Genomic DNA, 25,107 nt, shown 5'->3' with positions numbered 1-25,107 from the left:
CAAATTCAAGGAGAATGTTTCACCGACAGATTAAAGGTTTTTTAAAAAAAGCCATTTATAGTGCTGCTTCCTTCATCATTTTCCTTGCAGTTGTATGAAGATCACATCCACTGATCAGGGAACCGTACTTCACTCACTGGCTTGGCCAACAAGCATGGGTGGCAATAACTTTACTCATCAGTGGAAAAGTATTTCTGCATTTACCACAGACAAGCCAGGATATGAGTGATAAGACTGTAGAATATGCAATTGGTAAGAAAAGCCTGATAGCAACTAGAAAACGTATTTAATAATAAAGTATATCAGTTGTAACAATATTAATATTTGGGGAGAATTTATAAGATTTACAGTAGGTCACGTACATACACACATTTTAAAACAGATCTTATTTGAAAGACTGAAGAATTCACATTCAGGATCTCTGGAGAATGTAAGCACCTTTCACAAGTAGGTGTCAATTGAACTGATGTCATAAAATGCTTGACCATTGTCTTGTTGGAGTAATGCTGTCTATCAGTACCCTTTCTGCAAAGTGCTCATAGAAAGGTCACTCCTGGATTTTGTTGATCTAACAATAGATGGAAGCAGAAGAAGGAAATCCTGTTGTTTGCTGGAGAAGGTGGGGGTTTTGCAAGACATGAGTCACATGCCCTTTTTGGAGATTCAGTTGGAAAAGAGAGAGAGCTGAGCTCAGTCAGTCAGTCAGTGTGTGGGACACTGACAAATAAATGAAAAGTGCAATCCAGGGAGAACTGTTTGAAACTGATGAAAGCAAGTTCCAGAGCAGTAGATGGCTGGAAGTGCTATCTGTCTGATGTTTCTCTTGAAATAGAGGAAGGAATGGAACTCTGTGGTAGCGTGAAGAAAGAGATTACTATCTAGAAGACCCTGATGGGGCAAGTTTCATCAACAAGACCCTGAGGTGACTAGTCGTGGTACCTCAGTTGTGGAAATCCTGGAGCAACAAATCTCTCTCTCTCTCTCTCTGCAAAACCTACAAGAACCTTCCTGAGCGGTAAACATTTACCTTTCAAGCACCAAGCCTGGTGAACTTTATACATGTTAAATTCTGTGCACAGTATGGTGATTGCCTGCAACCAGAGAACTTGGAAGAAGGAGAAGTGAGATTGAACTGTGAACCAAATAACTTTTCTAGAATTTACACACACATTACACACATGTGCGCTTAGAATTAAAAGGGGGTAATTTGGGTTAGTATAGAGTATAGTATAATAAGAGTTTGATTCTATTTTCATGTTTGAAGTTGATTAAAAATAACTTTTGTTTTGAAAGCCACTTGTCTTGGTGAATGTCTTGCTGCTGTGTTTTGAGGTCCTTTGGGCTTGTAACACAGCTCTGAAAAAAAAACAGACCAGTGGTTTTCAAACTGCCCCCCCATACTCACATTCCACCTTAAGCAATCCCTCTGCCATAAGTTTTCTGTGATTAGTTAGGGATTGCTTAAGGTGGTATGTGAGTGGAAAGAAAAAGGTTTGAAAACCACTGTTTAATCTAATCTAATTAACTCATTATGTGCACAGTTTCATAACTCCAAAGGAAATGGGCCAATGACAATTTTTCTCAAGCAAAATATTTCAGTAACAATTGGGTCTAGAGCAGTGATTTTCAACCTTCTCTCCCACTCACATACCACCTTAAGCAATCCCTTGCCAATCACAGAGCACTTATGTGAGTTTATGGGGGCAGTTGAAAGCCACTGATATAGACTATTGGATAGGTATATGGAACTGATAAAAATGGTTATTCTCAGCAGTTTTTAAAAAAGGTTATTAGGTTGGAACAAAACTGTGGGCCAAGGGGCCAATATTGTGCTGTAGATTTATATGTTCTAAATTAAGACTGTTCACATAAAAATCAAAGACCAAAACTGACCTTTCTACATTAATGGGAGGTGACAGCACTTTAGCTGCTTCTGACGAACGCTTCATTGAGGAACTGATTTGTTCTCCTTCTAATTTCAGTTTATCTACGAAATTCTCCACATCTTTTCCTTTCGCTCCAAGTTTTAAGGCTTTGCTTGGACCTGAAGGTCTGAAGAAACAAATGGATATGAATGCATTTTAGAGTTGGAGTAATAAATCCTGGATTTAATTATGAACTCAATCAGCTTACCATTTGACATGCCAATATTTTCACATTTGCTTATGTAATTCAACCAGTTTTCCCAAATAGAACTTTTAAGACAATGCAGTCCTTTCCCCAAAAAACTGTTTGGTTCAGTACACTAACTGAACAGCTGTACCAATATAGTACATCTGTCAACATTTTAGTCTACTATGCACACAGTGACACCACAATCAAGCCAAGGTAAGCAGAAGCAATCTGAATAATGAAAACAAAAAGGGCCTTCAACTCAATAGGCTACCGTATATTGGGTGTTGCAGGAAGGGCCCCCTTCCCATGCATTACTGAGAGCAATTGAAGCACACCGTACCTGATTATATATAAACCAGCTTCACACGCAAGCCCTGCTGCATCAGCCCTTAATCCACAAGAGAACACAAGTGATAATGGGTTTAAAATGGCATAGGTTTGATCCATAATATATCACAACTAACATTTTTCCCCACAAACGGAAACAGGCCAAGGAATGATCAACTATTTTACAAGCTATCCCACAATAATAAATTTAAATGTCTCAGTTAGCAGGTAAGGAAAGCTGCAGAGACAAAATATTACCGTCTCTTTACTCAAGTGATTTCAGACACCTTCAGGATCTAATTAATTATAATAATTTGTCTTTAAAAAAAAACCTCTCATGCCAATACATCTGAAGTCATGGACCAAAATTTCAAGCTATATTGATCTAACTGTTTATGAATAGTTCAAAAACTAGTATTTTAATATCTTCAAGACAGAAGAATTATACCAAAATTAAATAAGGGTTCTTGACCATTGGTAAATAGTCCATAACCTGATCATGGAGATCATTGCCACACCTTTGCCTGCTATGTATTGAAACCTATTCAAGATTTTACTTATCTTTATAATTTACAAGTATGAAAGACAAACCAATCACTGAAATCAGCCCTGCTGAGCAAAAGCTAAAAATGTAATCATCACTATTTTAGCAAATGTGCCCAAGCATTAAAACACACACCCTAAAAGTACATAAATTATCTGTAAACTTTGGTGGGGGGGGGGGGGGGGGGGGGGGTGGGAATTGAGAAATAAGAAATGACCTTGTATATGCAAATAAAAGTTAAAGTCAAAATGAATGAATCTGCTTCCCCCCCCCCCCACCCATTACAAATCATTGCATAGTGACGGCAAGTGCAAATGTCAACCCCGCAGCTGCCTTTCATTCCAATAATTTTTCAAATCAATACAAACTGAATCATCTTCCAAGTTACCATTTTGCAGAATCATGAAAATTGAACTTTTCTAATGCGAGATTTTTGTTACGCCAACATTTTCTTGAAGCTAAAGCCTGGGCACATATTGCCCAGGATTTAGATTGACAAATTGGAAGGAAACTAGCAAACTAGTTTTTTATAAAATCAGTAATCACTCAGCATTGAAAAACAATTGCAATGAATAAAAAAAGATATAATGCAGGTCATAAGTAGAGGAGCTTACACCAATGGTGATGAGTGTGCCCTGATACCAAAAAAAAGTCATTCATATTCTCCGAATCAATTAGCTTCTTCATGAGTAGAGCTTTCCGTATTAATTAGACCCTGCAGATAGTGGCAACCCACCTCATCACTGCTGGTGTCATCTTCGGTTTCTCTGGTTCAATGATAGTGTCCGTTATCATGGAAGCAGCAGAGCTGCTTGAGATCCCTCCACTGCCAAATCCTCCAAAGCCCGAGGTTCTCTTCCCTTGTCTCTCTGCATCCCTGCGAGCCTGCTGCAATTCCTTAGCCTTTCGGCGCATCTCTGCTTTTGCTTCTCGTTCTTGTGTCTCAAAAGGAAAGGCAACACTAACAAATTAACAAAGCCCATACTGTACAAGTTTCACAGAATATTCACCACAAATAGGAATTGCATTTTCGAAAGGTCTCCAAATGTAAATGGCATTATCTTTTAAAAAATGTTTTCATGGGGGAGGAACGGGGGACGGGACGGACATCAATTGCCTATTCCTAATTACCCTCAGAGTGGTGGTGAGAGCTTCCTTGAACCTGTGCAGTTCTTCTGACAGGGGGTAGGTACCATGCCATTGGCAAGAGTGACAGGATCTACACCCAGTGAGGAGAAAGGATAGTGATACGGATGGTATGGGACTCATCTTCCAGCACAGCTAGTTCAATGGTCTTGTCTTTTTCTTTGGTGGTAGTGGATGAAAGAGGGTTGGTGCGAGAACACAGCCTTGCTTCACGCCATTGTTAATGGAGAAGGGTTCAGAGAGCTCATTGCTGTATCTGACCCGACCTTGTTGGTTTTCGTGCAGTTGGATAATCATGTTGAGGAACTTTGGGGGACATCCGATGCGCTCTAGTATTTGCCAAAGCCCTTTCCTGCTCACGGTGTCGAAGGCTTTGGTGAGGTCAACAAAGGTGATGTAGAGTCCTTTGTTTTGTTCTCTGCACTTTTCTTGGAGCTGTCTGAGGGCAAAGACCATGTCAGTGGTTCAATCTTCTTCAGCATGATGCTGAACCAAGCCATGAAAGACCCCAACAATGAAGACGCTGTTTAAATCCGGTACCGCACGGATGGCAGTCTCTTCAATCTGAGGCGCCTGCAAGCTCACACCAAGACACAAGAGAAACTTGTCCGTGAACTACTCTTTGCAGACGATGCCGCTTTAGTTGCCCATTCAGAGCCAGCTCTTCAGCGCTTGACGTCCTGCCTTGCGGAAACTGCCAAAATGTTTGGCCTGGAAGTCAGCCTGAAGAAAACTGAGGTCCTCCATCAGCCAGCTCCCCACCATGACTACCAGCCCCCCCACATCTCCATCGGGCACACAAAACTCAAAACGGTCAACCAGTTTACCTATCTCGGCTGCACCATTTCATCAGATGCAAGGATCGACAATGAGATAGACAACAGACTCGCCAAGGCAAATAGCGCCTTTGGAAGACTACACAAGAGTCTGGAAAAACAACCAACTGAAAAACCTCACAAAGATAAGCGTATACAGAGCCGTTGTCATACCCACACTCCTGTTCGGCTCCGAATCATGGGTCCTCTACCGGCACCACCTACGGCTCCTAGAACGCTTCCACCAGCGTTGTCTCCGCTCCATCCTCAACATCCATTGGTGCGCTTACACCCCTAACGTCGAAGTACTCGAGATGGCAGAGGTCGACAGCATCGAGTCCACGCTGCTGAAGATCCAGCTGCGCTGGATGGGTCACGTCTCCAGAATGGAGGACCATCGGCTTCCCAAGATCGTGTTGTATGGCGAGCTCTCCACTGGCCACCGTGACAGAGGTGCACCAAAGAAAAGGTACAAGGACTGCCTAAAGAAATCTCTTGGTGCCTGCCACATTGACCACCGCCAGTGGGCTGATAACGCCTCAAACCGTGCATCTTGGCGCCTCACAGTTTGGCGGGCAGCAACCTCCTTTGAAGAAGACCGCAGAGCCCACCTCACTGACAAAAGGCAAAGGAGGAAAAACCCAACACCCAACCCCAACCAACCAATTTTCCCTTGCAACCGCTGCAATCGTGTCTGCCTGTCCCGCATCGGACTTGTCAGCCACAAACGAGCCTGCAGCTGACGTGGACTTTTTACCCCCTCCATAAATCTTCGTCCGAAGCCAAGCCAAAAAAAAAAGAAAAAAAAAGAAAGAAGAGTGGATGAAAGCATGGTCAACTAACCCAACCATTCTCAATCTTTTTCGGCTATGACCCCTTTAAGACTCTGCTCAAAGTTTATGGGGCCCTCCTTCCCTGTGAAGCAGTCATGTTGAGTTGGTCTCTTTTGCACTACTCTACTACATAAAAAGCACTTCAAGATTTCAGTTTGTGTCTCCCCCTTAAATCTGCTGCAGCCTCCATGTTGGGGTGGGGGAATGGTGGGCAACACTGCAGATTTAAGTGGCTGATCTAACCTACTCAAGTAACTGCGGTTCATTTTGTAAAGGGTACACACTGCATGTTACTGGTTCTGGAATAAATGTTTCAAGTTGTGGAAGGAGTACCAAACAATTAGGATGTTTTGGCCTGCATGATGTCAAGTTGGAGTAGTCTTTATCCAGGCATATCCATGCCAACCATTTTATCTTTTGCTAACAATCTCATTTGTGTGCACTGGGACCACATCCTTTTAAACCTGGCCTATTTAAGTGACTGTCTAAATGCCACAGAATAATTGGATCAGATGGGGACTGGACAAAATCATTTACTGTCTCTGGCGCAAGATTTTTATATCCACTGAAACAAATTAAATTACAATATAGTAAATACAACAAGTTGATTGGAAGAGGTTGATAACAAATCTCTTCCTACTTATCATTTTTATAATTTCAATGAACCCCTACATATTATTCATTTTTACATCAGTTACCTCTCGAACAGCACGGAAAACTTTCTCTTCATGGGAATCCATTTCTGTAAATGTTCTGATCTGGGCTAGATTGACATTCTCACGGTAACCGAGTGCCACAATCTCATCAAAGGCAAAGATTAGATCGAAACAATGTTCTGATATTTCACTCTCTTCCAGCACTCTACAATACTCTGGAATCTACAAAACAAATAGCAATTTAATAAGTAAATATTAGTAAAGCAGAGGAAAAAAAACTAAATTTCAGTGTTGTTTGACTATGGCTTGTAAACTCAGCTTTCAAGGAATTTAAATCCTTCAGTTATACAGATTATTTATACAGATTCAGGAAATAATTATACAGGAAACCAACTTTAATCAATTAGCATATATTAAAATTTTCATATTGAGTCAGTTTTACAGCACATAAATAAACCCTTTCGCTCAACTTGTCCACACCAACAAGTTGGGGCAGCATGGTTCGGGTAGCAGTTAGTGCAACACTGTTACAGCACCAGCAATTGGGACCAGGATTCAAATCCCACACTGTCTGTGAGGAGTTTGTATGTTCTCTCTGTGTCTGCATGGGTTTCCTCTCCCAATTAGGTTAATAGGGTGACACAGGCTCGATAATGTGCTGTGCATCTAAATTGTCTACCCAAGCTAGTCGGTCTCATTTGTCTGCATTAAGTTGAAGTCCCTCAAATCCACGTGCCTATCCAAATGGCTTTTAAGTATTACAATTTATCACCTTTACCCCTTACTCTGGCACCTCATTCTATATGCCCACCTCTTCCCTCTGTGGGGAAAATCCTGCCCCTCAGATCCCCAAATTATTCTCCTCCCATCTTAAATCTATGCTCTCTAGCTTTAGACACTCCAACATGGTTAAAAAGACTATTTACCTGATCCATGCCTTTCACAATTATATAAACTGCTGCAACATTTTATCTCCACCTCCAACCCCTTCTTACCCTGTGGTTCAGGTAGAGCGATCCCAGCCTTTCTTTATAGTTTAAGCACACCAGCCCAGTAACATTATTGTGAATCTAACGTGCACAGTATGGAAGGCTGAGTACCCGTGTATGTTAAGCACACCAGCCCCAGTAACATTATTGTGAATCTAACGTGTACAGAATGGAAGGCTGAGTACTCATGTAATTTGCAGCTGTTGTTTCAAATCACCAATGTTATAAAATCATACAAGGATAGAAATCATGGTTCCTGCTGAATTATTTACACATTTTAATGCATATAATTATCAGTCAAGATAAAAGAGTATTCCAAAGAAGATGAACTACATGAGGTATTAGAAAAAAAATTGGACATAATTTAAAGCAAAAATAGAGATCATCCTCCTCAATTATTTAAATTCAAATATAAAGTACCTAATATTAAACACAATATCTAATGTTTCTCACTGTTCCTAAAACAATTTCCAATTCCACTCACGCACATACTTCCCTGCACAAAACTCCTTAAAAAGTTTAGGAAGTAACAGCATCTTTTATTCAAGAGTCAAGGAACATGCAGTACTATGTTTTGCAAATCAAACATATCCTAATCTTTTTATTCAGTCCCTTCTCAGTTCCCTTTCAATTTTAATTTCTTGAGAAGTTGCTCACAGCTTTATTTCAAAATTACAAGGATGTTTTTTTGCCAATGTCTATTAAATAACAATGTAGAAAAAGAATATGGTAAAGTTATAAAACATGAAACTATCCTGACCTAGGAGTAAATTGTATTCAACTGATCCAATTAGTGATCCTGCATGTAAAATTTTATTTGATCTTGAATTTCTATTTAATGTTTACATTACAATATGACAAGACAAAGGAACAGAAGGCGGCCACTAGGCCCATCGAGTCTGTTCCATAAATCTACACTAAGCTACTCTACACTAGTTCCAATTTCCAGCCTTTTCCCCATATTTCTTGATGCCCTCACTAATGAGATACTTGCCTATTTCTTGTTTAAATACTCCCAGTGATATGGCTTCCACTGCTGTATGTGGCAGCGAGTTCCACAGATCCACAACCCTTTGGCTAAAGAAGTTCTTCCTATTCTCTGTTTTATATGGATAACCTCTAATTTTCAGACTATGACCCCTTGTCCTCAATTCCAAAGGCAACATCTTACCCACATCCACCCTATCTAAACCTTTCAAAATACGAAATGCTTCTATGAGATCTCCTCTCATACAACCCAAGAGCTGCCAAACGCTCCTCATACGTCAGCCCTTGCATTCCGGGAATCATCCTAGTAAATCTCCTCTGCACCCTCTTCAACATCACATCCTTTCTAAGATAGGGATCCCAAAACTGCACACAGTACTCCAAATGAGGTCTCACCAGTGCCCCAGAGAGCCTCATCCACACCTCTTTACTCTTGTACACTATTCCTCTTGAACTGAATGCCAACATAGTATTCGCTTTCTTCACTACCAATTTCACCTGCTTATTAACTTTTAGGTTTCCTTGCACGAGGACACCCAGGTCCCTTTGCACATCCGAGGTCTGAATTTTCGCCCCATCCAAATAGTATTCTGCCTGTTTATTTCCACTGCCAAAATGTACAACTGTACATCTCTCCATGTTAAATTTCATCTGCCATAATTTTGCCCAGACTCCTAATCTATATCCTGCAACTTTACGGTTTCTACTACATTTCCTACTCTGCCACCTATCTTGGGGTCATCCGCAAATTTGGCCACAAAACCATTCATACCACAATCCAAATCATTAATATAAATTGTAAAGAGCAGTGGCTCCAATACTGATCCCTGCAGGACACCACTAGTTACAGGCAGCCACCCAGAATAGGAACCCTTAATTTCAACCCTTTGCTTCCTGCCTATCAGCCACTTTTCTATCCAGTTTAATAACTTCCCTGTAATTCCATGGGCCCTCATCTTATTTAGCAGCCTAATATGCGGCATCTTATCGAAAGCCTTTTGAAAATCTAAATAGATAACATCCACAGCCTTCTCTCTGTCTATCCTACTTGAGATTTCTTCAAAAAACTCTAATAGGTTGGTCAGGCAGGATCTACCCTTTAAAAAACCATGCTGACTTGGACCTATCCTGTCATGCATCTCTAGGTATTTCATCACCTCATCCTTGAGGATCGACTCTAATATATTCCCAACCACCGATGTCAGACTAACCAATGTTTACACTAAAAGACTCAAGAATGGAAAATTAATTGGGAAGAGAAACATTAATTCTGCTCCCTACAATATTGTGTATTTGCTGAAATATTAACTAAACAATATTAGAACTAATCAAACATAGGCAAAACTATGGGTGGTATTGCAGACATCTTTACCAATATCTATTCAAAAATTGACACAGAACTCAATAATGATATAGAGATTGAAGATCTGAAATCAATTCAGAAATTCTTTTGGACTTACAGGATTTATCTTACAAGTCCTATAATATAATTATTTATCTCAACCAACTATTTTAGATGTCAGTTTTTAAAAAATTGATTTTTTTTTAAGGTATTAATAGTTTTAAAGATTTTTTAATACAACATTTTATATCTCTTCAACAATTGGGCATGATATTTAACCTATCAAATAAACATTATTTCAGATACTTTCAAATTCGACATTTTGTTCACTCTAAGCTTTTAACAATTCCTACTCTTCCTGGCACAAATCTTATTGATGAACTCTTTGACTTACAATTTACTCATAAAGGCATGATATCTGCTTTATATTATAAACTATTGAATATGAAAGCAATTTTTTTCAGTGGAATTAAAGCTGAATGGAAGAATGATCTGAATATCTCTCTCAGAAGAATGGGCTTCAATTTTGGACCTGATTTATGATTCATCATTGTGCACTAGCCATAGTCTTATTCAATTCAAAGTGCTACATTGTGTACATTTCTCCAAAGTCAAACTTGCTCAAATTTATTCTGCTATTAATTCGCTTTGAGACAATTGTAAAATATTACTGCCTCTTCGTTACACGTTGTGGACTTGCCCTAATTTGCAAAAATATTGGACATTTTTAGAACTTTTTCAACCCTATTTAGGATCACTTTAGATCCATGTCTGATAATTGGACTATTTGGTTTTTCTAAAGATATATTATTTTATCTTCTAATAAAAGACAGGTTATAGTATTTTCTACTTTATTAGCAAGAAGAGTAATTCTGTTAAAATGGAAAGATGAGTTTCCACCTACACATAATCAATGGCGATTACATATTATGTCCTTTTTAAATCTGGAGAACATTTGGCATAATGTTATGAAAATCAAGATTTCTTTTCATAAAAATTGGAGCCTATTTATAACTCAATTCCATAATTTGAATAATTAGATGCGATGATGGGCATGCTTGTTTGGATCCAGTGAAGCCAGTTGTTTGGATTTAACAATACATACAATATGAATGTTAACCTTGATTAGCGTGGGGTTTTTTTTCTTTTCATTTTTTCTTACCTCATCATATTGTATGTATAGCTATTTATTGGATTTAGAATTAAGTAGTATTGCCATTGCACCATATGTCATTATTTGTAAAGCTGCAAAGGTTTCATTGCAATTGACTTTCTGCTTTTTTGTTTGTTTTTCTGATAATTTTAAAAGAAATCTGCAAGTAGAAATCCCTCATCATGTTAAGCACACAAAATGTGGCGAAATCCCACTAGAGATCTTTGATGGTATAGAAAAAAAAATCTTTGTATTATAATTTTCTGTTACAAATCCTTTGCTACAGAAGGAAAAACAAGTATGGACCCCTTCTACTTTCCTGACCTACTAATTTTTAAAATACACCATACAAACTCAACTATTTTCTGATCTTTACTGAAGTATATTCAATAATGATGAAAGTACAATAAAACATGTACCCCAGAGAGGGCAAAACACCAATGGGAATATGTGGCCAGAATTTCATAGCTGAAGAATAACTGATTGTAGAAGAAATGTCATCCACAATACAAGAATTCACATGCAGTACTACAAATTTCACCTCCACCAAAAGACAGATAGCATGTATTTAAAGTCATTTCCAAACGATACCATACCCCCAAACATGCAACATTCTCTCAGACTACCAATGAAGTATCAGCATTTGTGCTGTGCTCAAATCTCCAGAATGATGGTTCCAAGGAAAGAGCCAGACACCAAATCTCAAAATGCATGTGCACTAACAGGAAGGCATATTTAGACGCAATCCCTAAAATTTCGGAAGAATTCTAAATTCTAGTTTCTTTCCCAAAGAATATTCATCTTAAAATCCACCAGCTTAAATCGAGGATCCAAACATCCAAAAGCATAAATTTCTTTTATTCATTAACAAGATATAAAGTTGTTCAAGACCACAAATATTGCACCACCACAGTAGTCAAATTCTAACTTTTATGTGCATTAAGGCATTGCAAAGAACATTTACTGAATTCCACAGCTGTGGCAATTTACAAATGATGAAATATCATAGTGAGAAGTGTTCTTACTGCCACAACCCCTTGAAAATTTATCTGCTTCACCCGTACACTTGCAGGAATGGCAAAATGTCCAATTTAGTCTATTTGTGCAATGTTATAGGTGAAATCTAAAATTTGCTAGAAAATATACTAAAAATTTCAAAAACATTATTTCTGGCAACCTATTCAATATTCTTACTGCCACTTCCTTGCACATCCCCTATTGCACCTTATTCACTCCTTTCTTACCGGAGAATTTCTCCATTTTCTAACATTTTTATCTTAGCCTGTTACAGACGAAGGAAACTGGTTCTGATAGTACGAGTGCATCATTCTACAAAATCCCCTGAACCTTACATACATGTAAAACAAGAGATGATGTTTGTTTATGGATGGATTTGTTACAAGTTCACTTGTACCAATTAACACTGTCACATTTGTGCATACCAACAGCTTTTTTTTTTAAAATTGGTCTTACCACTCGAGAGAATAGACGGAGTGTTTCTAAATCTTCCAGGATGTTGCTATTTTTGGTTGTGATTAACACCATGTAGAGTTTTTCCAGTGGCTGGTAAACATAACGCACACTCTCTGTCTCCACAAATGTGTGCTGTTTCCCAGTGTTCATAAGCTTAGGGAATGCTGCCAGTAAGCCTTCAATTCGGGTCCTTGTCATTTCCACAAACTGCCGTGAGATAATCGCCTTCCCAGCCTTTGTGCAAACAGCTGTAGCCAACAGCACCTAGAGCAGAGGAGCAAAATACGATAAGGGAGAAAGCACAGAAGCAATATATCTCAAAGATCTTCCCAATTAATGCTGCAAATGCTCCCTTGGAACAAAAATTTCATGAGATACTGTCATCTTTATTGATGAAGCAGTGTTATAATTTTGGACAAGTCCTTGTGTAGAAACCTTGAGAACTATTCTAACATATGAAAAGTATCAAGCAAGTTGCCAAAGCAAGCTCAATAATTTCTGGGCCTGCACACTAAAAGCACTTTTCTAATCCCAGGTTTGTTTTAAATCCAAATTTTCATCAAATGTTAGGAAAAAAGTTGCAAATAAATACCACGAGAGTGCAAGCCTTTAGTTCCAGTATGGCACAGGTGTTCAGGTGAAAGTAGTGAAACAAAAACACTTGTCTGACAAAACAGTTTGAAAACATACAGCAATGCAAATATGAAAAAAGTACTGGTACATTTGTTGAAAAAAATTCTCTCACATTTCCATCAGTGTCCTGGGGTTTAGCTTTTAACACTTAACCACTCCTAACTGAGACACTGAATGCTTTCATACTTGCAAGGAGCCATCCCTGGAGTTAGGACTGTTCTACCTTCTACTAGAGATGTCATGACGCATTGAGTGATGGTGAACCTGTCCTAAATCCTGATCAATAAATTATGATCTTATATTTGAACAAAAGCAATGCATAATTATAACATGATTAAGCTTTATGTACGGCACAGTATGAGCCCTTCAGCTCCTGTTGTTGTGCCGACCATTATAAACCTTTATATGGGACCGTGGGAAAGTGCGACCAATAAATAGTAATAGCAATTTTTGAGCAAGGTGGGAAAGTTGGTAGCGCTTTAGCGCTCAATTTATACAGTATGGGAGTTTGTAGCACTATTGCGTACAATTTATATAGCATAGGAAAGTTTGCAGTGCTATAAGCACTCAATTTTTGAAACGTAGGAAAGTTGGTAACACTATCATGTACAATTTAAACAGTGTGGGAAAACTGGTAGCGCTATTGTGCACAATTTATAAATACTGTGGGGGGGGAAGCAATGGCGGACCTCCCAGAATTCCTTGCAGCAGAGAAAGGGCTGTATGCCTGCGTGCATACATGATGCATTCATAGAGTTTCTCTGCCATACTGCATTCTGGGAAGTCAGGTCAGGTCCCACGCGGTTTAAAAATTGTCCACTATTGCTATTTACTTCCTCTCTCTCTTCCACTCTGACTTTCCCATTCATTTTAACCTTTTCTTCCTGCACTCGCGCAAAAACTTGGGCCATTTCAATCCCACAATCCAATTACCCCTTTCACACTTGCCTGATTGCAACGCCAGCATCTGCAGACACTGGGGTTTGTACTAGGGGATTGAGGCTGTCAATCCCGGCATGAGATGATGTCATCTGATGCTGGCGTTCAGCTGATTTTTCTTTCATACTTGCCACTTTAAAGATCGATTAGCATTTGATTCCTGGGATCACTTACAAGTGTGAAAGGGGCTATAGAAACAATCACAAGTAAGAAACTTTTGGAACTGGCTCTATGAAATTGCAATTCTAAACAAAACTTTAGTTGTAAATAAAAATACCCACAAAATGCCATAATTTCTCTGTCCTTCCCACTTCTAAGCAGAAACTTAGCCATTCCTATGCATACACAGACAACGCATATCAAGTTTTCATTCAATAACCTTGTGTTTACATGGTCCATAACCTAACAGGATTGAACCCGAGCTAAATTTTCCTGATTGTAAATGGTCAGTGTCACCCTGCATGTACCTTTAAGCTTTCAAATGTGTATTCACCATAAAAGTATGGTGGAGATAACAGATGAATAGAATAATGAAAACCACCATGATATTGGAATATTTTCTTCTCCAACCCCCTCCTCCACAAAAAAACCCAATACCACCAATATTTAAAAGTAACAAAACGGCACAGTTGGTGTGGCAGTTAGTGCAACACCTTTACAGCGCCAGTGATCAGGACCGGACCTGGGTTCGAATCTTGCGCTGTCTACATTCTCCCTGGGTCTGTACGGGTTTTTTCCAGGGGCTCCGGTTTCCTCCCACCCTTCAAAAGCATACTGGGGTGTAGGCAACTAGGGTGTCATTTGGGCAGCATGGTCTCGTTGGCCTGTTACAGTGTTGCATGTCTAATTTTTAAAAAATACTGCAAAAATTATTACCTATCAATCACATCTATTGCATTCAATTTGCTATCCAAAGAGTTTCAGCATGGTTAGATTCCAGCACAGATTAGTTGCTGGACTAATTTCAGGGAATACTTAAACTCTTGATGTACCTTGAAACAAGGTGCTTTTATTCAAACTGAAAAAATTTATGGTATAAATATGAAAGTACCCCCCCCCCCCACAAAAATTAAGTACCTTGATGGCCAATTTTTCATTTCAAATCATTGTCAAACTGGTCTTAGTGACAGTAAACTCGAAGCCAAAGATTGTGGGGTTCAAGTCATTTTCCATTCTTCTAAATCAGAAAAATAACAACAGCAGTGATTTGAATATTTACATGCTAGGAGGTCATTCCTGTCGAAGTCTAAAATTTGCATGGATACAAATGCTCCTCTGATGTTAAGGTGGGTTGAGGAAGTTGTCCTGTCCCACACTCAACATTTATCCTTCAACCAACACCATCATGGAGAATAGACAAAAGTGCTGGGGAAACCTCAAGCAGGACATGCAGCATCTTGGGGAAGGATAGTCAACATTTTGGGCCTGAGCCCTTCTTCAAGGGATGAGCAAAAAGCAGTTAGGCATCTGAATAAAAAGGTTGGGGGAGAAGAGGGAGGAGGAAGAGGCAGGGGAAGGAACATAGGCCACAGGCAAGAAGTCATCGAAGGCAATGAGTGGGAGGCAGGAAGAAAAAAGCTACAGGAGGGGCTGGGATAGCTCTGAATGGAGCAAAGGAGGTGGGGAAGCTGGATGGAAGGAAGCAGGGGGATAGGCAAAGAGAGAGATGGTGAGAAACTGCAGAGATTATGATCTATAATCACAGAATCTGAGGTCTATCTTTTTAGAGAATCTTTCATTTGGGGAAATGTTCATGTGTATACATTGCTGTTTCATCATAATCTCTGCAGTCTAGGCACAGAAAAAAGTACAAAATTATCATTTCCTTACATTAAAAGAAAACTACGTTTCAGTCTTAATATGCATCAGTAAAAACAATGCTGGAGAAACTCAGCAGGTCAAATCGACATTTCGGGCTTCAGCCCTTCTTCAAAGTATGGAAAAATGTCAGCAGGTGTCCGAACAAGAGTAGAGGGAGAGGTGTGGTTGCAAAGGCAGGAGGTAATAGGTGGAGAAGGGATAACAGATGGAAGAGAGAAGAGCAGAAACTGGAAAAGTCAATGTTAATGCCACCTGGCTGGAGAGTGCCCAGACAGAAAATCAGGTGTTGTTCCTCTAATTTACTTATGGCCTTGGTGGGATAGTACACAAGGCCATGAACAAACATGTGAGTATGGGAGTGTGTAACAGAACTGAAATAGTTAGCTACTGGGAGGTCTCTCTCGCTAGTTCAGTGGGGCAAGAGCAAGCAGAAACAATGGGTCTACCCAGATAGTTGGGTTTGTGCATCTTGAGTAGAAGGTGGAAACAAGCAGTGTGGGGATGGGAGATAATGAGATTGGTGGCCATGGTGACCAGAGGCGATGAGGTTGGAGACAGTGGCTTGATGAGCCATGGTGGAGTTCTCTGGGAGGAATAAGTAGGAGGAGGTGTTTCTGCTTGCTCTTGCCTCACCAAACTAGTTTAATTTTATATTGACATTATCTTTTCTCTCCTGGTCCAATCCCTCCCCATCTCGATTCATGATACCTTACATGCCCTCCATCTCTTCAATGACTTTATATTCCCCGAACTGTACCACCTCATCTTCACGAGAGATATCCAATCCCTTTATATCTCCATCCCCTTCTCTGAGGATTTGTCACCTTGTCACAGTGGAGAAGCTTGTGTGGTCCAGAGATCCTGAGAGTGAAGCCATCTGGAGCTACGTTCCTGGTAGGGCCACTTATACTATACTAAAGACTACATTGGGGCTACCTCATGCACCAGCGATGAGCTTGACAACTTAATCCATTTCTTGGCCAACTTCCACCCTCATCTCAAACTCACCTGGTCCATCTCTGACAACACTCTCCCCTTCCTGCATCTCTCTGTCTCCATCTCAGGAAACAATTTTTCCACTAACATCTGCTGCAAACTCACTAACTCCCACAACTATCTTGACTACCCTTCCTCACACTCTGTTTCCTGCAAGCATTCTATCCCCTGCTCTAATTTCTCTGTCTCCAGTGTATCTGTTCTCAAGATGAGGTCTCCCAGTCCAAATCTTCTGAAATGTCTGCCTTCTTCCACAAACATGGCTTCCCCTCCACCACAATCAACTCATCCCTCATCAGCATCTCTTCCATTTCCCGCTAATCTGCGCTGGCTTCCTCTTCTCCTTGTTCTTATCTAGCAGCCCACCAGCCTCTGCATCCAACACATTATCCTCTGGAATTTACGGCACTTACAACAGGATCCTACTGCCAATCTTCTGCTCCCGCATGGACCACTCCCTCTGTGACTCCCCCGTGCACTCATCCCTCCCACTAATTGCACCACCCCTTCCCGGCACCTTTCCTGTGGCCATAGGGGCTGCCAAACTTGCACGCACACCTCCTCCCTCACCACAATCCAAGGCCCCAAACAGGCCTTTCAAGTGAAGCAACACTTAAATTTTGTATCTTCAGGATTGATTTACTGCATCTGGTTCTCCCTTCATGACCTTCTCTAATCAGAAAGACTGGGTGCAGATTGGGAGACAGCTTCACTGAGGACCTTCACCTCCATCCACAACAGTGATAGAGACCTCCCAGTAGCCAACCATTTTATTCTGTGTCACACTCCCGTTCTCACATCTGTCCATGGCGATATGCACTATCCCACCAAGACTACCTGTAAATTGGAGGAAGAACACCTGATTTTCCACCTGGACACTCTCAAGCTAATGACATTAACATCTACTTTTCCAGTTTCTGCTAACTTATCTCCCTCCCAGCCCTTCCAGCTCTCCTCCCCACCTTCCCTCTCTATTCACCTAGCCATCCCTCCTTTCCTTGCTTGTTGCTGTCCCCTCCCCTCCCTTCTCCACCCATTACCTCCTGGTTTTGCAACCATGCCCCTGCTTCTCTTTTGTTTAGATGCCTGCCAACATTTTTCCATACCTTGAAGAAGGGCTCAAGCCTGAAACTTCAGTTATGTATTTTTACTTTTACCTATATAAAGATGCTGTTTTACCTGCTGAGTTTCTCCAGTATTGTGTTTTTACTTCAACCACGGTGTCTACAGATTTTTGTGTTTTACTTCAATATGCATCACTCACAGGATGTCACTGCTCAACTACCCACATCAAGGAGAACCACAGATATTATACAAGATGGACACATGGAGTGGCCTTAACTCTATCTAAAACAATCACTCTACTACTAGTCAACCAGTTAGCATCCATTCCATCTGAGATCTAGATAATATGCATCAAAATATTAGATACCATATCATCTGACATCTGTACTTTTGCTGAAAACCTACCAGCAACAAAAGGCAACAATAAATATAGATGTAACATTCGGAATTGAGAAACTTTGTGATGCAATTCAATACAAAACACTATATCCATCATCTGAGTTGCAGGTACAGCACTTCAAATGCATAAAGAATCTTAAACTGGTAAATCCAGAGAACAAGTTAATTTTTAAAAAAAAAATGTGTATAATGGCCACAATGACCATAATTAACATTAAATCAAAATGTATGCAGTGATCCTCTGAATCTGCAATAATTGCTCTCCCCTTTTCAGGAAGCCTTCACTGGGTAGGCAAGACCTTTTACGTGCCTGTGTATGGACCTCAATTATTTTGTTGCCAACAAGTGAAAATATTCTCTACATCTAATCTATCAAACATTTCCAGTATGTTGAAGACCATGATTAAATCAGCACTCTATTTTACCCAAAAAAGAGCTTCAATCTATCCAGTTTAAGAAAACACTTCAAAAACAATTGATTAGCATTGAAACACATTGAAAATGCATGCCTTTTCTTTTCCATCAGACACAGGGAGCAAGCAATGTAGAGGAACCCACATATTATAGCAGTTTGGGTATGGGAAAAAAATAATTAAAAAAATAGGATATAGAATGAAAATTCATTCCCATGTCTGTATAAACTTTACTTCAAACTTCCATTTCTTGACAGCTTCATTTAACATAAAATTGCAATGTGGACCATTTTCTAGAAATGTAATCCCCAATCCCCTCACTCCTCAAGTAATACAAGGATCATCTGACTCACACATCTCCTCTGAACATACTTTGTTGTTATTTTGAACCTACTTACATTTTCCAGTTTGCCACTTTGCCAAATTGAACACAATATATGCATAATGCTGAGATCAGGGAGGGCTATCCTGATCTTCTAGTGTGCCTTGATATTTAGGTGGTGGCACTGGGTATCTTGAAAAACATTAAGATGTACATCTTCTCAGGGCCTGATGAGATCTATTCCAGCAGACTGAAGGAGGCGAAGAAGAAGATTGTTGAGGCTTTGAGAATTTTTTGCAGCCCAAGAACACTGGATAATAGACAATATTGTTCAACAAGAAAGCCTGCAAATGCTAGATGCAGTTATAATTCTGGAGAAACTCACCAGGTCAGGCAGCATCCAGAGGAAGTAAAGCATATCCAACATTTCAGGCCTGGGCCCTTCATCAGGTACAAGCAAAAAAAGGTAGGTATTTGAATAAAAATGTGAGGGTAGGAGAGGAAAAGGAGGAAGGGTTAGGCAGAGGGAAAAGCACAGGTTAACAGGTAAAAGGCCATAGGTGGATATAGGTGAAAGTGTAGAAGAGGAAAAAAAGCTGATAGAAGGGAATTGGATGGGGAACTGGAGGAAAGGAACAGAGGGATAGAGAAAGAGACACGGGGGCAGGGGTTAACTAAAAGTTTTTTTTAAAATAATCGATATTATGCCATCTGGTTGGACACAGCTAAAACAGGATACAAAACATTGTTCCCCCAATTTGTGGGTGGCCTTGGTTTGGCATTATACACCCCTGACAGTGGGGCAATGGTGTGTAGATGGGGAGAGATTGGACCAGATGAAGGACTGAGGCCAAAAATGTCGACTGCCTTTTTCTTCCTATGGCTGCTGCATAACCTGCTGAGTTTCTCCAGCACTTTTATGTAGAATACTAGACCCCACCATCTGTAAATCTCATTTATATAGGATCACTGTGGTGGAATATCACAGCTAAATCAATTGCATTCAAAACACTTGTCAAGTCTGGCAAATCACAAAATGTCAATTGCTCTCTCAGATGAGAAGCATTTATTGTACAAATCAGGAAAGTGCAATCTTTTTATTCAGCACTTCATCAGATAGCCCATTTGGCCATAGTACGCTATTTCAAGTCAGGCCTCTGCCTTGAGGCCGGCTACAGGAGTGGATGGAAAACTAAGAACTTACCTTTCAGATAGCTGCTCTAAAAGGCTGCTCTAGCACCCTATTCATATCCAGAGGCACCTCATAGCACCCTCTGAATTCGATGGAAGCAGGGCAACTGGTACTGCAGCACCACTCATCATAAATATGCGGTATAGTAATGGCCATCTTCCCTACCCACAGTCCCGCACGCAGCTAGAACTGCTCTGTGTTTCCCAGAACAGCTCCAGTTGCATGGGGGATTAGGGCTAGGGAAGATCGCCATTGCTCTGCCACGTTTTGAGCCGCAGAGAGAGGCCCCAAAGACCAAAGCACCCAGTGGAGCTGTTACAACCTGCACCATCCACCCCCTGACGTTCCTCCCCCCTTCCCTCCCCCCCTGCCCTGACGACCCCCCATGACCTCCCCTGCCTTGACAGCCTGTTGGGCGGCAGGGGGGGATTGTCGGGCACTGGGGAGTTGGGTCGCTAGCTGATAGAATCATTAGCCCACCCCCAAACAGCCGCTTAGCGCAGCTGTACATTCAGATCGATTGGTGGAGCGCAGCACTCCACTGATTATCCCTTTCCAAGAGGAGTTGGATTATGCAGCTCAGAGGCGGCCGCCATACGTTTTGGTGGAAATTTTCTGCCTTTACATTTGGACTTTTGCCTCATATGAAAGGGGCTAGTGACTCCAGATATTCAGTTACTTCGTTTTAAAAAGGAAAATCTAACAAATAACACTTCCTCAAAAATGCTAATTTTCAGCGGCAAAAGGCAGCACTGTCATCTTTGAAAAGACAATAAATGCCAGTCTAAACACACACCTAATGAACACCTTTCTTTGGCTTGGCTTTGTGGACGAAGATTAATGGAGGGGTAATGTCCACGTCAGCTGCAGGCTCGTTTGTGGCTGACAAGTCCGATGCGGGACAGGCAGACACGGTTGCGGCGGTTGCAAGGGAAAATTGGTTGGTTGGGGTTGGGTGTTGGGTTTTACCTCCTTTGTCATTTGACAGTGAGGTGAGCTCTGCAGTCTTCTTCAAAGGAGGTTGCTGCCCGCTGAACTGAGGCGCCAAGATGCACGGTTTGAGGCGATATCAGCCCACTGGCGGTGGTCAATGTGGCAGGCACCAAGAGATTTCTTTAGGCAGTCCTTGTACCTCTTCTTTGGTGCACCTCTGTCTCGGTGGCCAGTGGAGAGCTCGCCATATAACACAATCTTGGGAAGGCGATGGTCCTCCATTCTGGAGACGTGACCCACCCAGCGCAGTTGGATCTTCAGCAGCGTAGATTCGATGCTGTCGGCCTCTGCCATCTCAAGTACTTCGATGTTGGTGATGAAGTCGCTCCAATGAATGTTGAGGATGGAGTGGAGACAACGCTGGTGGAAGCGTTCTAGGAGCCGTAGGTGATTCATGATTCGGAGCCGAACAAGAGTGTGGGTATGTCAACGGCCCTGTCTACGCTAATCTTTGTGAGGTTTTTCAGTTGGTTGTTTTTCCAGACTGTTTTGTGTAGTTTTCCAAAGGCGCTATTTGCCTTGGCAAGTCTGTTGTCTATCTCGTTGTCGATCCTTGCATCCGATGAAATGGTGCAGCCGAGATAGGTGAACTGGTTGACCGTTTTGAGTTTTGTGTGCCTGATGGAGACGTGGGGGGGCTGGAAGTCATGGTGGGGAGCTGGCTGATGGAGTTTTCTTCAGGCTGTCAAGTACTTGTCCAAAGCGCTCAAAATTTGCCAAAAGCAGGAAAAGTGATGTTTATAAAGAACATGGAAAAACTCATGCCTGTTTGTTTACAATCAGAAGTCAAACCACAAACAAAATTTTGCTTATGTTGAACAGTCTCCATCCTTTTAAAGTTCCAAATTGTATCTTCATCAACCTTGTCATAAATTCCCACATCTTGAATGTACTTTACTGCTACGACACATGATACTATCTCAGATGACAAATGGGCAGGATTTATTACTTTAATCATTCCCATACATTTCTATTCCAAAATCTAACATTTTGTGACTGAAAATATCAATGTCATTTATCAAGTGCTGCAACTTAAATTCAGAACTTTTATAACTAAACTGTGTAAAAAAAAAAATCTAAATTACCCCACCATAAAATTTAATTCGCAATTTTAAACCATTTTATTTTTCTCTTCAACACCACGACTAGATTAGTATGTGTGTACTATGGTGATGTGTCACATCCACGTAATATGGGGGGGGGGGGGAGAGCCTGACAGCTCTCGTTACAGTAATACTCAGTGCTGAAAAGGGTGCGGGGGAAGAAGAGAGGGTGGTAAGAAGAATCATTGATAACCAACAAAAAAAAAGTCACAATTATCCAAAAGAAAGAAACTACAGTCATCAAACTCCCCGAAGCAGCTGCAACGATCACAGCAGCGTCATTAGTCTCGGGCACAAGGTGTGCAGTTCCACTGTGAACCTTGGTCTGCCGAAATAAGCTGTTCAAACTTAATTGGCAGTCATTTCTTCTCACTCCCAGGAGAATGGCAAGGAAGAAAATGACCAAAAACTGAATGCTGGCCTCAAAGGGTTTAAGAGGTGAAGATCTTAGGCCTTCTTTCACGCACAGGTTAAAAAGAATGTATTTCAAAAACAGTCCAGGCCGGGTTCGGCTCCATATTCAGTATAATAAGAAGACCAGCACCAACCATGTTTAAACCTGAGGGGTTTGATCAACAAAGTCGGAACGATAATCGTCCTTGAAGAATTTGAACTTTCGGAGCGGTTATGGAGCCAAGGAAGTGCTGATTTCAACTCTTTGTGGGGAGTGCGGCCTAGTCGCGCCCGAGTCCTCGGCCAACAACGCTCACCTCCTCCCCTCAAAAGCACTCTCTTCCTTTGCTTACCATCCTCGCAACGTCTCGGAACCTCTTTCCGGGCCTTCAAAATAATCACGTTGATCAGCAGCACCAAAAAAAAAAAAAAATCCCCCTTGGTCCGACAGTCGTGCACCAGATGACGGGAAAGACCACGGCGGCCCGAAATATGGCAGCAGCGGCCACGTCTCCAACCGGAAGCGCGCACCCGACATGTCAAAGGGCACGAGCACGCGCCCCAGGATGGAACACGTTCCGAAGGGGCGGGAGGGGGGTGGAGGGGCACATCGATTCATCGACAATGTTTCGCAAAGAAAGAAGGAAAATGACGATTTGGGGGCGTTCTATTTTTAACATTCCATATTTCCCCATTGCTTGCAATGGCATCATATAAAATGTAGACGTCATCAAGCTCCATCATGTGCAAAGGATAGATGTTTGGCTTGCTTTTAGGAAATGGAAAAAAAAAGGAAATTCTTTGCTAATGCTGGAAACACGAGAGCAAAAATAAAAGAGGCAAGAAAAAACGTACTGAAAACAGGCACTATTCTTAGTTGCAAATGAGATAAAACCATTGCACCAAAGAGAAAAATGAATCCGATCGAAAGTATGAAAGAGACGAGGGTCGTGGGCCGAGCGCCCTCACGGTTGGACAGACCCAATCCTTGTTCCAGTCCTCTGACACAACATGGCACGGGCCCCCCCCATCCCTTCCGAGGAGAAGCCCGCATTGCCCGGTCGACAGTGCCGCTTCCGGGTTGCGTGCCGCTGGACGGGGAGTGACGCCGCGAGGCGCGGACATCACTTCCTTGGCCAGCACGTCCTTCACAGGAAGTGGGTGGTCTCCTCAAGCCGCACGAGTAATTCAAAATAAAGTTTGGTTACTGGTTCATCTTGTGCTGTGTGGACGGCTCTCATTTCGGTCGCTGTCGTTAGCAGACACTACAGTAGTGGCCCCGACAGTTCCAATGTTTTTGGAAACCGCCTTGAATGTGACAAAATGCAGGACACAACTACCACTACAGTCGCAATGCCTGCAACCAAAGCTGTGGGCGTGCATTTGCCGCTCTTCAGGGCAAATTAGCCCAGGCATAGTCTCTGAGGATACCAAGTTCTGGCATGTCGTCAGTGCCCTGGATGCCATTACCACAGCAAAAGTATGCTCCTTGGTGGAAAGTCCTCCTATGGAGTGTAAGTATGAAAAGTTCCGGTGTTTCCTCCTCAATTCCCTGGAACTCAGCCAGCATGCTGAATGTGCAAGGCTTGGGCAATAGGAACCCCTCCGAGCTCATGCACGAAATGGTGGCTTTAGCGGATGGACATACAAACTGTTTCTTGTTCGAGGCCCTGTTCCTCTCCAAGCTACTGGTGCATGTTTCCTCAGCAATATCTGACATGGATTTCAGGGCCCCACACCTGGTAGCCAAGGAAGTAGACAGACTTTTCCGCACCCTGCAACAGAGCTCCAAACATGTGCAATTGATCTATGCTGTCGGCACCCCCGGTTCAGCCCCCCCCCCCCTGCCATATCCCCCCCAGGAGTAGCCACTGTCCAGCCACCATGTAATGAGCACTCAAACGGAGCGATTACTGCTTCTACCACCGCAGATTGGGCCGTAACACCCGGCAACGTGACCCTCCATGCTTGTATCCCAACACCAAGTCAAGTGCGGTGGCAGGAAACAGAGAGGCCAGCTACTGATTGTGGCCTCGGCAGTTAGCACACATAAAGACCCACCAGCGTTATCAGTCGAGATGGTGTACGGCTCTCCGCTTACCATTCCAGGGAACATTCACTTCAACCCTCCAAACCCACAACCCAGTGCTCTAGACGTCCTCCAGCAATTGAGGGAACAAATCGGTTATAGTGTGAATCAAAGCTCTCACAACTGGAGGGAGAACAAACACTTTTACTAGCTTATAACTAGGGGTAGGATCTCACAGTAGTCTTCAGAAGGATTCTGGGTTTAGGCGGGAAACCAGGGTTATATGTGAGCAGATGGGGGCGAAGCCAGCCATCAGCACAACACACTAGCAGTGAATCCCAGTTCATTGCATTAATCCCTTCCTGCAGAATTTAGGGTTTGTAAGACAGAGAACATAGATTCAGAAAAAAAATAAAAAAATATACAGTT

At 41.7% G+C, this 25,107-nt stretch overlaps 1 protein-coding gene across 4 annotated transcripts in view; it reads right to left on the bottom strand.

The window, feature by feature from the left end:
* LOC138741133 (coatomer subunit delta) overlaps positions 1-23,184 on the bottom strand; it is a 31,489-nt gene extending 8,305 nt beyond the window's left edge. The window contains exons 1-6 of one of the 4 annotated variants that reach the window (XM_069894721.1): positions 23,003-23,184; positions 15,030-15,129; positions 12,381-12,644; positions 6,479-6,658; positions 3,723-3,928; positions 1,894-2,052 (exon numbers count right to left, since the gene is read on the bottom strand). In XM_069894721.1, coding sequence (XP_069750822.1) covers positions 1,894-2,052; positions 3,723-3,928; positions 6,479-6,658; positions 12,381-12,578 — 743 coding nt within the window. In that variant the 5' untranslated portion in view covers positions 12,579-12,644; positions 15,030-15,129; positions 23,003-23,184. Of the gene's footprint in view, positions 1-1,893; positions 2,053-3,722; positions 3,929-6,478; positions 6,659-12,380; positions 12,645-13,961; positions 14,068-15,029; positions 15,130-22,804; positions 22,966-23,002 lie in introns of those variants that run through there. The other 3 variants (XM_069894719.1, XM_069894720.1, XM_069894722.1) reach the window with 3 other exon arrangements.
* Positions 23,185-25,107: the final 1,923 nt, after the last annotated feature.

The sequence above is a fragment of the Narcine bancroftii genome, chromosome 8 (genome assembly GCF_036971445.1).
Source record: "Narcine bancroftii isolate sNarBan1 chromosome 8, sNarBan1.hap1, whole genome shotgun sequence".
Classification (NCBI taxonomy): Eukaryota; Metazoa; Chordata; class Chondrichthyes; order Torpediniformes; family Narcinidae; genus Narcine; species Narcine bancroftii.
Note: the sequence above shows the minus strand (reverse complement) of the source record. Positions and strands in the feature narration are given on the sequence as shown.